The sequence below is a fragment of the Lolium rigidum genome, chromosome 2 (genome assembly GCF_022539505.1).
Source record: "Lolium rigidum isolate FL_2022 chromosome 2, APGP_CSIRO_Lrig_0.1, whole genome shotgun sequence".
Lineage (NCBI taxonomy): Eukaryota > Viridiplantae > Streptophyta > Magnoliopsida > Poales > Poaceae > Lolium > Lolium rigidum.
The window spans coordinates 36,469,436-36,484,113 of record NC_061509.1 but is presented as its reverse complement, the minus strand read 5'-3'; the positions used below and the strand labels follow the sequence as shown (position 1 = coordinate 36,484,113).

The following is a 14,678-nucleotide window of genomic DNA, read 5'->3' as shown; positions in this document are numbered from 1 at the left end:
ACGGGGAGGACCTTATTCATATATGGGGAGTCTCCACCGCCACACCTTTCTAAGTAGGATACAAACCCAAAAAAGACAACGCAAGACATCAAATGGAGCCCTCGCGCCAACAAATACAGGAATCCACCCTACTTCCATAGCCCTAAGGCACACGAGGCGAGGTAGATTGGTGCTGCCGCCAATGGGTGGCAGGAAGCCCTAGTCTCCTAGGTCTCTCTTGGGAGCCTTATTAGCATGTACAGTTTCTTCTGTTGTTACTCTAGATTTTTATTTTATTCTTTTGAACTTGAAATATGAATTCTTAGAGTTTTAAAAATAAAAATTTAGGTGTAGCTTGAACTTCCTTTTGAGTTTTCCCGGATAAAATACATTACATGTATACTTCGGCCGTACAAATACTCCGTATTTACCACCAGAATGGACTGAAACCTTACAGACACATGGAGCTACGAGCATGAATGTGAGAGAGGAGAGATTTATTTTCTTATTTACCTAGCTCACCTGATAGACCTACTGGGAGAGTCGAGCGAAAAAGAAAAAAATGGAGCTAGTCAGTTCAGCTGGGCTGCCGCTTCTGGAGCTTGGTGAAGGACGTGCCTTGGCACTGGAAGTCGTCGTAGCGGCGGAAGAGCTCGGCGACGAGCATGCATGCGGTGGCAATGACGGCGTCCTTGGCGGCGCACTGCTTGTTGCCGAGCGCCGGGTCCTCCGTCTCGGGCCCGTTGGACCAGTACACGTAGCTGAGCAGCTTCTCCCCTTCCTCCCCGACGAACCTGTCCGCCACGAACTCCTCCGGCCGGTCGAACACCGCCGGGTCGCGCATGGCCAGCGGCTGGTACCCGCACAGCATCTCGCCAGCGGACACCGCGAAGCCCTCGCCGCCGTGGGAGCGCAGCACGAAGTCCTGCCGCGCGCGCCCGAACTGCAGCGGCACGGGCGGCCGCGTCCGGAGCACCTCGTACACCGTCGACCGCACCAGCGGCATCCGCCCCTTGGCCACCGCCGCGAACCCGACCTCGCCGCCGGTCTCCTGCAGCGCGGCGCGGACCTCGTCGCGGAGGCGGGTGCGGAGGTCGGCCGCGTCGGGCTTGCCGATCTCGAGGACGAGGAAGGGGAGGAAGACGGAGAAGCCGCCGAAGGCGTTGAAGCCGAGCACGAAGAGGATGTTGTTGACGGCGTCCTTGACGGTGAGCCCGTGGGTGTCCACCCCGACGGCGACGGCCTCCGCGCCGTGTTTCTCGATGAAGCGGTAGAGTATGTCGTAGCCGGGCTTGACGATGATGGAGGGGAAGGGGAAGGAGTGCAAGAGGAGCTCCTCCAGCGGCTGCGGGATGGCGCCGATCTTCTGCGTCGGCACCAGCTGCAGGCCCAGCCACACGTCCAGGATGTAGAACCCGAAGCGGTCGACGAGGCTCTCCGCGGCCGGGTCCGCGCCGGTCACCGCCTTGCACAGGAACCGGAAGATGCACTGCTGCAGCGGGACCAGGAAGCTGGCGCCGCCTTCCTTGCCGGCCGCGAGGTCCGACTCGACGGCGGTGAGCATGGTGTCGACGCCGGCGAGGAACTCGGGGGCCCAGACGCGGGAGCTGCGGCGGAGGAGTTCCATGGCGTATGCCTTGGTGCGGGCGTGCTCGGGCTCCTCCGTGTCCAGGTACACGCCCACGCGGGTGCCGCCCGTGAAGGAGTCGGATGGGTTGTAGGGCCCGATGAGGCAGTCGCGCTTGTCGACGAGGGTGTTGTCGAAGAGCGCCGTGAAGGCGGCCGTGTCGACGATGGCGACCACGCGCGGGTCGACGCCGAGGAAGAAGGGGAACGTTGGAGGGATGTTGGCCCGGAACACCGTGCTCCGGTGCTGGGCGGCGCGGCGGCGGAAGAACTCCTCGGGCCCCTGGAACCAGAAGTAGTCCAGGCGGTCGCGGAGTGGGCCGAGCACGGGGATGCCGTAGCCGCCCGGGATGGGGCGAGGGGGCGTCGACGCCGCGGTGGCCGCCGGAGAGAAGGACGGCAGCATTGCTTGGATGTATGTATGTACAGACGTGCCTCGCTGTGGTAGCTAGCGCGCGAGAGCTAGATATCTGCTGTGTGTGTGGTGTTGAGCTCACTGGACCTGCAGTTCAGCAGCTCAGTGGTGGAGTGGAGTGAGGTGGTCGAGCTGCACGTGGAGGAAGCGCGAGAGGTTGCCGATGCCGCGATGGAGACGCCAGCACAGTGAGAGGATCATGTGGGTCCCATTTGACAGTGCTCTCTCAATCAGTGGAATTTTGGCTTACCAATTTCAAGTGAGCAGTTGCACATTTCAATTTTCAAGGCCTAGAAATGCACGACTCGCAAACAAAAAATGCCTAGAAATGCAAATTTAGGTTGAGAAACGTGCAACTGAGTATAAGGTTAACAAAATAAATAAATATATTTACATATATTGCAGTGAATTCCATGATAATATTTTTCCCACGCAAAATCCAAACAAAATTAGAGAATTCAAGGACATGGTCACTCGAAATAATTTAATATTTTTTAAGACTGAAAGTACAACTTTCACTTTAATTGTACTCCCTCCGTTCCATGAAAGTTGTATGAGATTTGTCTAAATTTAAATGTATCTAGACACTAAATAGCAGTTAGATACATCCAAATTTTGATAAATCTTAGACAACTTTCATGAGAGGGAGGGAGTAATATGAGTGAATATTTATGAACGATATTTGTAGTTTCTAACAACAACTAAATGTTTTATACATGTATGGAATATTATGAATTGATTGATGCATGAATGGAATAACTAGGACTTATGGGAACTACTGCTGGAATGTTTATGATAATAATTGGGATATGACTAGAATAATTTAAATATGTGTGCTTATTTATGTACTAAATTTATAAAATCTTCTCAAATGATGAAATATTTGTTCTAAGCAAACTTTTTAAAATTGATTGAAATATGACTAAATAATTGAAACTTATTTAAAATGAATGTGCAATATTTGTATAATGGTTGTGTACGTGTGAAAATTGATGAACTATATATGTTAACTTTATTGAAAGAAATGAGATATCAATGAAATAATTGAATTTATGTGAAATGATGCCGAGGTTGGCTAAAAAAGAACTCCTATATTAACATATGTGCGAGTACTTATGACTATATTTATAGTTTTAGTTAAAACAAAGGAGATACCACTGAAATCTGAATCAAAATATGAATATTTCAAGTGTCACTGAAATAGCAAAAAACTTTGAGTAAAATACAAATCTAAATCCTTTTGCAACTTTGGTGACAGTTATTTCAAAAGCATTGCATTTTCTGATCATAGGCATACATGGATGTGCTCATCGATCTGAGATATTTAAATCAAGCGAAAATTAGAAAAGGAAGAAATACACGAGAATACACCTAATGTACATGTGTCAATGATACATTGTGTATTAGAGGACTCCTCCACATATATAATGGTTCTAATGGAAATGATTTTCTTCTGTCACATTTGACTTGATTACATACTGTTTGGTGCAATTTTGGCTTTACAAATTTACACTCGGTTCTTACTAAATCTTAAACTAACGGATACATAATTATTTTGGAAAAATTATGGCTTGGAGATGAGAAATTGAGTACGTAGTTGAATATGGAACTTACAAACATATATTAGAAAGGATGTAAATTAAATTAATCATAAGTGCTACACCTGATTATTTTCATATTCTACAGCTTAAAATGAAAGTCAAATAATTTTGTTTTACAAAATCATTTTTAGAGATGTGAAATCGAGTAGTTGAATTTGGAAATTAGAGTAAAACATTCCAAAGCCCAAAAATTCCATATTACTTTTTTTTGAAATTTGATTATATGGATTTGAACTTGAATATATACTTGCATATTCTAAAGCCTAAAATAAAAGGTAGATAATTATTTTGTGCATATTCAAGTTTATTGATTTGAAAATCGAGTAGTCAAGTCTAAAAATTAAGTGGTATATCTCAATGCGTTAAAATTGTGAATATCTGATTTATGATAGTTTGGGTCTATAGGTTTGCAATTGAATAGTTGCACGTTGTAACACCTACAATAAAAAGACATAAAATTAATTTTGTGCAAATTCATGTTTATAGATGTGAAATGAGTAGACTTAGAATTACCCTTAAGAATTCCATGCAACTTTTAATTTTGGTATCTATACAATTAAGACTAGCGACCTAAAAGAAAAGGCTAAACATGCAAAAATAGTTTTAAAAAACCTTACTCAAGTCTAACCATGCGAACATAACTAAACAATAGTTGGTAAATATTAGGTAAGATAAATGCCAAAATCATGATAAACAATCATAAAACATGTGAAATGACTAAGATTTCATTAGAGCACGGAACATACCCGGCCAACTCCTTTTGTCCAAAGAAGAAGAATTGCTCACCCGCTATTAAAGGAGCTCACTTCTCCACTTCCCATTTATATATGCTATCTCTCCCCCCCCCCCGCGTCTATTGGTGTATTCTTCTTTCGTAGGGAGAGTATGGTCTTGTTGATTCTCTTTTGGTTGTGTTCCTCCAAGCAATATCCATCATGTAGGTCTATCTATAGGTCATGCATGATCGTGACGCCGCTATCCTAGGGATCACCACCTCCTAGGTTGGATCACTAAAAATATCATCTCAATTATTTTATTTGCATAGTACGTTGATCTTTATTCATGATGCAGTGAGGATTAGAAAAAGTAACATGCTTTTTAATGTTTTGTTTGACATGACATATTTGCTCTAGTAGTCTTACTCACTTTGGAGACTATGAAATTTGATAATATTTGAGATAAACATTTGTCAATTATGCAAATCTAATACTCTCTCCGTTCCTAAAAATCTGCTCAACTTTGTCTAGCTACAAATTAATAGAAATATTTTAGTTATAGATACATCCGTATGTAGAAAAATTTGAGAAGCTTTTTTTAGGATTCGCCAACTACGTTAGCATGATAATATATTTGTACTAGATATACTATTTTTTTCTAAGTTAAGTAAGTAACTCATGGAGTTGTGCAAGGATTTATTGGAGGGAATTAAATATGTGCATTTGTGGTACATAAGAAGTGTGATATGCCATATGTGAGGATGAAGAATAACATGTGTAGTGGCACCGGGGTACCATGGTCCACCTGCTGCTGGGCCCTCGCGGCGGCCCATCAACAAAGGACAAGGAGCCCATCGCTCCACGAGATATGAGGTCTCCACGAGGAGGTAGCACCTCAGGAGGAACCCACCTTGAGGGGTCCGAGACTTAGCAATTTCCGGAGGACGTGAAGACCTCACAAGGCTTCCCTTCGCGAGGAGGGCACACCAGGCGCTAGGAGATGCTGCACAAGACCCCTTCGCAAGGAAGTTTGCGTAGGGATGAAGCTAAGGATGGTGACGCAAGCCATGACGCACGCCAGAAGACAAGAGAAGCTCCGAGTTTGCCTACATAAACCAGAATTGCCATTGCTCCTTTCGCAAAAGGTTAGGGGTGAACAACGCACTGTGCAAGGGGTGTCGACATCGTCCACAACCACTCCCTGTAGACCAAGATGCTTGGCGTGGCCGTGGACGAAGTTTACGGGCTTAGTTAGGGACACCTGCCCTCCTCCCTGTGCATGCCTATGGTTATCACTCCGCCAAGTTTCCTTGGGGAGGAGGGTTGGTGCCTCTATTAATGGGGGAGGCGGCGCTCCGTAGGGGAGATCAGTCCATTTGATTACATTCCGATCCGGTCTTCTTCTACCTAGAGCAGATCAGATCTAGATCTAGAGAAGGCTTCGTCAAGACACCACCTTGTAACATTATAGTCTCCCTGAGAGATATCAATACCACTCGAAGGAAGAACGTAGGGGTTTTACCTCACTACGAGGGTCCTAAACCTGGGTAACACATGCGGAATCTATTTTGTACAGTTTGTGATTTTATGCAGCCAGAAGGACTCTTGCAGTACCTTCTAGCCTGACATCATGGCGTTGGTTATGTGCAAACATACTACATAATTGTGATCGGTGCTCCAAGATTGGCTTTATCTATAGTCAAAATGAAACCATCAAAAAATAAGAAAAATGTTGAAAACAGCTAATCATAGTTTTCATATTTACATTTCACCAAATAACTGTAGATAAATCAGAAAAAAATCATAGATCAAGAAAATAAGAGCCAAATTTGTGTAACTTTGTAGAGCATGTTATACCTTATTAACTTGTGTGTTGGTGTAAAATTTAGGATATTAAATATCTCGATTGTAGGTTCTATGGTCTATAGTTTTGAGAAATACATCACAAAGAAAATCCAGTGTCGCGATTTTAAATCCTTTACTATAAACTGCATTGTGACATATAGTTCAATAGAAATAACTTTGCCGATCAAGGATATTCATGATCAACCTAGGCCATAACTGTGTATTCAAATTAATAATATATGTGTGACGGGAAAATCAGGTACTCTATCTATTTCATAATATAGAAACAAATAAAACATGTAATGACTAAAAAGATATTATGTAACAATTTCACAAAAAGAAGAAGTACCAGTGGTGTTCTTACAGAGATAAAATAACCTAATGCACCTTTAATTCTATAAAAAAATCCATTTCAGCCAAGTTTCGAATCAATATTCTGTAATTTGTAAAGATTATATGTTTAAGAAATAGTTATGAACGGGTAAAGTTCTGTCTAGGTATTATATTGTAGGGACCATGTCAGTATTCAAAAAACATCTCCTTGGAAACTCGAGGGATTAATAACGCCTGCACCCAAATGCTTTCAGTGTTAGCTAGTCTTGTCTAAAAGAAGAAGACAATTCAACATTTTAATTACTTTCCAACTAAACTTAAAAAGGTACTGCAAAATGTGGAAGGATATGGGCAATTGTTAATGTATTACAAGTAATAACAATAATCCCATTAAATGGTATTTATGTTAGAGGCTAAGTTTATAGGGGATTAGTCCATGGATTCCTCGTCTTTACCTTTTTCATGTATATATGTATGTTTATATACATATATATGGACGTTACTGAACATTTCATGTATTAGTGTTGATAATAATACATAATCAATCGCTCATAGACGAGAACAGGGTGTGTTGGATTGCTGTTTGCATGGAAAAGTACATGAATCGTGCCCGTTCACCAGCTGTGCTCTCACTTCTCCTCATCTTCTTCGCTATCCAGACACAATGTAAGTAGCAGATAAGTCAATCAAGCTATTGCTATACAGTGTAAACCAAGAAAATTGTTGCAATACTTTTTACTCATTTGTCTACCCTATCCTAGTCTTGAAATTAAGCTAGGGCATTCGGTGCAGATAATGTCCATGACTTTTCTTCTTCGTTAGAAATGTGTACTTGCTAAACGATCACGGTTTTGGTTCTAGTTGGTTCTATTATCTGCTTGTTCATAAATCATCGGAGACTTCCAACGATACTTAATATTTACTTTTGAATTTTGATTCCATAGGCAGAACCATGGATGGCATGAACAGCGAGAAGATAAATTTACCATACGGACTATGTGGCCATCAATCAGATATTCCAGCATGCAAGAAACGGTCCTTTTGCTATTGTTGTTTGGTTAAATACATCTGCTATCGAACAATGGAAGACTGCACGAACCATTGTGGAAAATTTTCATCATCTTCTTTTCCGCCAGCCCAACCTCCCTTGCCCTCCCATCAGATCTGATTATATGTTTTTAGAACAGATCAAATACATGTGATGTGTTGTTGAATAATTTGAGATAAGAACTAATTGCTGGTCGCGAAGTGCAAGAATTTGTGTACTGTTGGTTAAGTTCAGTAATTGCTCTCGAGACGCCCTGAGGAAGAGATGGAGGCTGCCCTCCCCATGTTAACAAAAAATATTACTTTGGTTTGACATAATAGAAATATGGTAACTTGATTGAAACGACAAATGCTAATGCCAAATTAGGAACATAAGAGCATACATCTTGCGATTAGTTATTTCTTCGTCAAATAGTATACAACACAACAAAGAACGGCAAGTGACAGTAGGGGCAAAAGATACTTGGTTAACTAATGGTTTGTGTTACCATAGACCCCAAATCTTAAAAACAGTGTAACACTCGAACAGGATCGCGGTATTATTTAATCTTACCCCTAACCCCGCAAACATGTATCGTTTAATCTCAATCGTTTTTGTGTTTCACTCAGGAAGATAGCTCTTCGGTGATTTATACTGTTTTAAGATTTGGAGGCCTATGGAAGCACAAGCCAACTAAAAATCCAAATTAGAGCTGGTAAGATTCACCACGCTAACTTTTCTTCATGTATTTGATCACTTTTGCTTCGGTGTTTCCCTCCTTCAAACTTTGATGAATTGAAACACATGAACGACCAGGACCTCTTCATATCTCTTCGTAACCAGGGGCGCAATGATTAAAAGTGAGTAAAAAGATATAAGTACACGCACTAGAATAGCCCGTATGGTCCGTTTAAGTCTATGCTATTCAGTAGTCAGACGCGTAGACAACAGTATACGCTGAAAACCGAAACGTCCGGGGATAAAATATCCCGTCGAAAACATCGGCTGGTACGAACATTGAGTACACCTAGTATATCTATACGAGGATACATAAGACTTGATATGGGGTTTTCAGGCTAAAAAAAGAAGGCACCGAAAAAAATTACTCCTTCAAGTTTTGGTGAGGGGGAAGCAAGCCTCGTATTTGATATAAATATATTTTCGCCCCAAGTTGTTTTAGAGACCAGGTGAGAATAGTATCTCCTAGATATTTACATATTCTCTTTGTTAAAAGAAAAAGAAAAAGTTTTTTATCCCAAGTTATTTTACAGTGGCATTGGTATGATGGTGGCGATCCTTTGACTCCCATCAGTCTCTCACCTAGGCGTTAAAAGGCCAACGCCCCCTCGACAGCTTCTTGTCGTCATTACTTGCTAGATCGTTCACATTTAAAAAAAAGCTGTCCTTTTTATAATTGGTATTTTATTACTCATAAAAAGCAATTACATCCGATCTTTGCATAGCTAAGATGCACACACTACCAGAAACCAGTATTTTCCCCACGGCTAAGAACCTACAGGAAATTAGCGAAAACCGTCAGGATAATTGTTCCTGTCAGCTGACCCACAGGAAAACACCGCCAGGACTAATCTGACAGGGAAATTCTTATTGCCTGACGGTTGGCTGACAGGAACTGTTTTCCTGGCGGCTAATCCTGTCAGTTGCTCCCAGGAAAATGCCAGCGTCAGGTTTACCAAGTTGTTGTTTTCTACGTCAGTTAACCGACAGGGAAAGGCCTGACCGGAAAATGCTGCCGTACCACGGTACCATCACGGATAATATGCATGGCGCTAGACTGCTCTCAGAAAACTAATCTGAGTATAATCCACATCATATACAAAATCATTCAGTCAATACACATTTAGCTAACGATCCAATTCATATTCAAATACACACATTCAGAATCAGTCTATAAATAAGATTATAACAATCAACATGTTCCAACAAATGATAATTGGCATATACAGACTTGCCCAAGTGCAGGTACATATATTCATTATTTGCCATCCATCAAATTACACTAACACTGAATCCAACAAGAGATCCAACATAACATAGGAGTGTCAATAATTAGTTGAAGTACGGGTACACTAAAGAGATCCTCCTCCGGAAGCACAATTTCTCTCACCATTGTTCTACCTAAATGTTACCATGACCGAAGAGATCATCCATAGCAGCAGCATCCAAGCTAACATGGGATGGATATGTGTTCCCCTACAAAGTCATGTGCACGTAAATGAGACCATGTGAGAACATCTTTCAAAATGAAACAACACAAGATATTTACAAAAAGAAATTGTCAATAATGTACAACCCTTGCACTTGTAAACATGAAAAAGCATCACTATCTACAGAGTACTTGATGCAACTATCCTTTTTCTGGAGTGTTGTAAGAGTAATTAAAAATACAAACTTATTTTCCAACTTAGAAACCTTCTTTTTGCAATGAGCTTGTATCGTTATCATAGTTTACCTTACCAGGCTGCACCAACAGATTAACTATATAAATTTGTATATAGCTTTTAAGGACCAGCATTATATAAAATTTACAAACTTACTCTCACAGCATGATCATCCAGAAAACTTCATTGCGCGAAGACATTTCAGATGTTCTGTATATATAACTACATAGCAGAAGCCATGTATATATAAAAACAATGCAGTTTAGAGCCTGTTTGGCAGCAAAAGTTTTTTAACAGTGAAATAACAAGCCATGTGTAGTATATGCAATGCTCTTTAGAGCCAAATTCAGGAACAGTTTCTTATTCAAAAAGATGGCAATATGTAAGGATAAAAAGAAAGCACGCTATCTTTTATATAAACACACATTCTTTCTTATGAAGAAATTCAAATAATTGCATTTCAATAACTATATGTAGCAATAAGCAGGATATAATGAAAGATGAATTAGAAAGAAACCTTCTCAGGTTTCTTGGACATTCCACCATATGTCATCATGATGTCTCCGGCCTGAAGAGAATGGTACAATTACAAAATAGTGACACCTTAATAAGACGATGAAGCATCTCCTCCATCACAGTTAAATACTAACAAAGAACCCTAACATGATAGAGACCAAAATAGGACTAGCATAAGAAATACAACACAAATACATGTTAGCCAGGAATTATGTTCTAGAGTAGTACCAGTAAGCTATTGACATTCTTCACATTTAGCGGTCTTTTTGCGAACACATCATCTGCACCAGCTTTATAAGATTATTCGTTGCTTTTCTGACGAGGCCTACAAAACTTGTTTTTTGAAACTTAGTTACAGGCCTACAACATTTCAGTTACACATGAAGCAAATAATTAACATGAGAAAGATAAGGTAATTTGAAAGTAGATCAGGTACTTAACAACTATGCAAACTATATAGCCATGACACTATTGAGTCTCCCAATGGCATGCTAATAACGCACCTATAGTAGCACCTAAATCTACAATCTACAAGATAGAACAAAGCTGTTTCTTGCATGATGAAAACTAAATAAAACAATGCACTAAAAATGCAAAAGGCCCTCATTTTGTCACATTTATAAGTAATAATTTCCCCAACGACCATGGCTGATACTTACCACACCAAAATGAAACTGCTGCTGCCACCTCCTGAGTGATTTCACGTATCTGCATATGTAATGATATATCAATAGCAATAGAAAACTTCCTCACAAAAAGATAATACGGAAGCTGAAACACTGATTTTGGACAAAAGGGAGAGGAGTTGGGCGGTGGATTTCGGAGAAGGGAGCTGGGTGGAGCTCGCTGACGTAGATGGGAACTAGGCGACCGGCGCGATTGGATCTGGTTGCGCACGGTCGTGGATGGATCCGGTGGCCAGCGGCCGCAGCTGGATCTGGAGGTCGAAGGAGAGGGAGGCTGGCGGCACAGGAGGGCGGCGACAATTGTGAGGAAGTGGGAGGAGGGCGGCGGCGGTGCGTGGAGAAGAGGATAGAATGGGGAAATTTTCTAGGGCTGTCTCTAATCTTATCTGTAGATGAAAAATATCGCGCGAAGTTTCCAGTGTGGCGCCGGGATGGAAAATTTCGGCGCGAACTTGCGGGTCGTGTGCATCTGATGGCGGGTGGGCTCTAAATTTTTTCCTGTGAGCTGACTAGGACACAGGAAAACGTGTTATCCTGATATCTACTTCGGGCCTCACAGGAAAATTCATAGCTGAGAGGAAAAAGACGGTTTCTGGTAGTGACACAGCCGTTCAAAGAGTCACAAAAGTCTGAAATGCTAAAAAAGTCGAATTATATATCAGACAAGAGCAAATGTAGAATGCCTAAGGTGAAGGCAGAGGCCCAAACCGTAGATTATGCTGCCACCCATGTAGGGAAAAAGTATCCCTCGCTGTGTCCTCCAACCGTGTACAGACCTCCGTAAATAGGCCACAGTTCTCCACCTTCTGCAGCGCAGACCACGAACTGAGAGTAGCGGTACATATGTAGATAACCTGCAAGAGAGAATAATTCTTATCATTAAAAACTTTATCATTTCTACACAGCCATAGCGACCATATAATGGCAAGCGCTCCCACCCTAATAAACAAGCTCTCCTTATTCAATGGATTTTTTGGATGAAACAAAACCATAGTCGTCTGCAAAAGGTTTTTTGGCTAGCGAGTGCGCATTTCTGTCGGCAAGGGTGGCGCATAGATTTTCATTGTGGTAGAACCCATACCGGTGGATAAATAAGCATGAAAGGTGGGAGGCAAGCTTGGAACTTGGCATGCCTCTGTACATTAAGGGAGGCATTTATCGTTGCATCGTCCATTGTAAGCGCGTTAAAAATTGGGGCCAAACTAGAAAATGGTTAAACACGCCGCGCTGACTTGTCAATAGCGTCTCGTTGATAAGTGCGGCCCACCTATACCGAGCCATGCATTGTCTTTATATGGGCGAGCCATGCATTGTCTTTACATGGGCAGTTTCTGTAACCGGTTCAAATAGCTGCCACACTTGTTCTGGAGCCCATAAACAAATCCTTACCCCACTTTCCAGTCCTATTTGCTATAAAGTACATGAAACACTCAGTGCTTACTTTCCACTCCGTACGCTGCCGGAAAAAGTAGATCGAAAGACATGTAAAACCCTATATATGAGAAAAAATAGATCTCATCAACTCGTATCTATGCTACCGAACGCCCTTCCCACTCTTGTTGTGGCAAGGAGATAAAGAGCAAATTAAAGATCTAAAGGCTATCCATGCCGGGTACTGTCCTCCGATCTGGCACAGCCTTCGCTTCACATCCTACACCTTCGTGCACCATTCCAGTGTGTGATATTCTCTATACCATGTTGCATCTTGTTTTTTCACCTTCACCACCACGTCAGCGTTAGAATCATGGTTCCCACAACAGTGAACAAGCAATTGGGCACAACACCGTTAAATTTCGTGCATTTTGATTGGATTTTATTTCAATCATTCTTCTCAGTGTGTTCAAAACAAATAGCAAAACTGCTTAAAAATATTTGTTGCATGACACAAAATTGCTAAAGCGCGATAGTTTGACTTCCAAGCTGGCAATCTATGTCTTCCTCTGCCCCATCTGGCCTCGGCACTCTTTGCCTCTGGTCTTGATGGCATGCTGCTCCTTGGCGCGCGACACCAACGTCTAGTTTCACCTACGTGGCTACGCCTAAGCATGGAATCAAGTTCCCTATCAGTTCAATGATACTCTACTTATTCATGTTCTTAGTCCTTGCTCCATGCCGACGTCTCCCCACGTCGCTCCCCAGGGCGGCGCTAGGGGAGAAACACTAGCCGCCACCAAACTTCAATCCCCACGACGGATTCCCCTCCGCCGCTGTCACCGGCGTTTCGCCGCGGTGGCGGCGGGCCTGGCGTCAAAGATGCCTAGGCTGGAGGCGCGCGGCCACGGCTCTCGGGGGCTGCTGGGTCGGGCGGATCCCATGGAGGTGTGGTGCGCAGCGGTCGAGGCGGAGCACCTCGTCCGTGCGCCGGAGGTCCTCCCCATGGCTAGAGGTTCTGCTGTCCGGCTATGCTGGTGGTGGCAGCCGCGGATCTGACTCCCGCTCAGATCCGTTGTTGACCTGTCCTTGGTGGTCGACGACGCGAGGAGGGGCCGGTGAGGGGCTGTTGGAGCCTCATCGGAGATCTGGTGTTTGTGTGTGCCTTTGCGGCGCGGCACTGCACGGATCAGGCTGGCACCGAGTTGGGAAGGCATGGCTGCCGGTGAAATCCGAGCTACGACTCCGGTCATGGTGGGCGATGGCGGCATACGCCGTTAACTTGTTGAAGACATCGTCGTCGCAGTCATCATCTTCTTGCTAGGGCTGCTCCGAGGGAAACCTTAGATCTGGGTCTCCCGGAGCGGGCGATGGCGGCGTACAGCGTCCTTCTCCCTCCTGGGGGCATCGTCTATGGAGCAGATGCAAGCTGGAGGGTCCTGAGGTGGAGCAGCGTTTTTTCTTTCGTGTTGAAGACGGCTAATCTCAGCGGTGTGGTGCAGCGGGGTAGCATCATCGGATACGTCATGTTCGACGTGCGCAGGGTGGTGGAGCTGTCTAGCGTCGTGGTGGCGTTGGTGGCAGGCCTCGCAAGGTCATTGCATTGATCTCTCCTGAAGAAAGGTATGGGGAAGATGGTGGCGGCGATGACTTCTGGAGCGTGTATGATGGTACGCGCCGACGGTTTGCCGGACCGGTTGTGCCATCTGCTCGCCATTGGGCGACTTGTCGAGGCCTTTGGTTTTTTTGATGATGCGCGTTGGTGTGATGTTAGGGTGTTGGCTCTGTTCATTGACCCCCCTTCATCGGTGATGTAGGATTAGCGAGCTGTCATTAGTTTGGTGGGTTCGGTTCAATCTTTGTAATTCTCTTTGTAAGGTGTTGTGAATAATCTAATAAAAAAGCCGTGTGCATCCCTTCGATGCAGAAGCTAGAATGATATTAATCACGCCAGTCGATTCTAAGCCTGATCAATTCATTGGATCCAATGCCCCGAGCATGATGCTCGTTCAGCTATTATTAAGTCTTTTTTTTTAGCATAGCTAAATAAAAGTAGTATTCTCTTATTTTTGTTTGGAAAAGATCAGGCACTCATGCCTCACGGTCTTCATCTCGTGATTTATGGATTGGACAGTCTTATTCCATGGTCTTGACAACTTTT

General features: G+C 43.3%; 1 protein-coding gene across 1 annotated transcript; it reads right to left on the bottom strand.

Annotated features, from left to right (window-relative positions):
- Window positions 1-541: 541 nt before the first annotated feature.
- Window positions 542-2,128, bottom strand: LOC124686237 (linolenate hydroperoxide lyase, chloroplastic-like). The gene has a single exon (XM_047220220.1). It carries the CDS (start codon window positions 2,009-2,011, stop codon window positions 557-559), a length of 1,455 nt encoding a protein of 484 aa, XP_047076176.1. The 5' UTR covers window positions 2,012-2,128; the 3' UTR covers window positions 542-556.
- Window positions 2,129-14,678: the final 12,550 nt, after the last annotated feature.

What these genes read in the sequence shown, in the direction of transcription:
- LOC124686237 (XM_047220220.1), bottom strand. Translation starts at nt 2,011, where the DNA reads ATGCTGCCGTCCTTCTCTCCGGCGGCCACCGCGGCGTCGACGCCCCCT.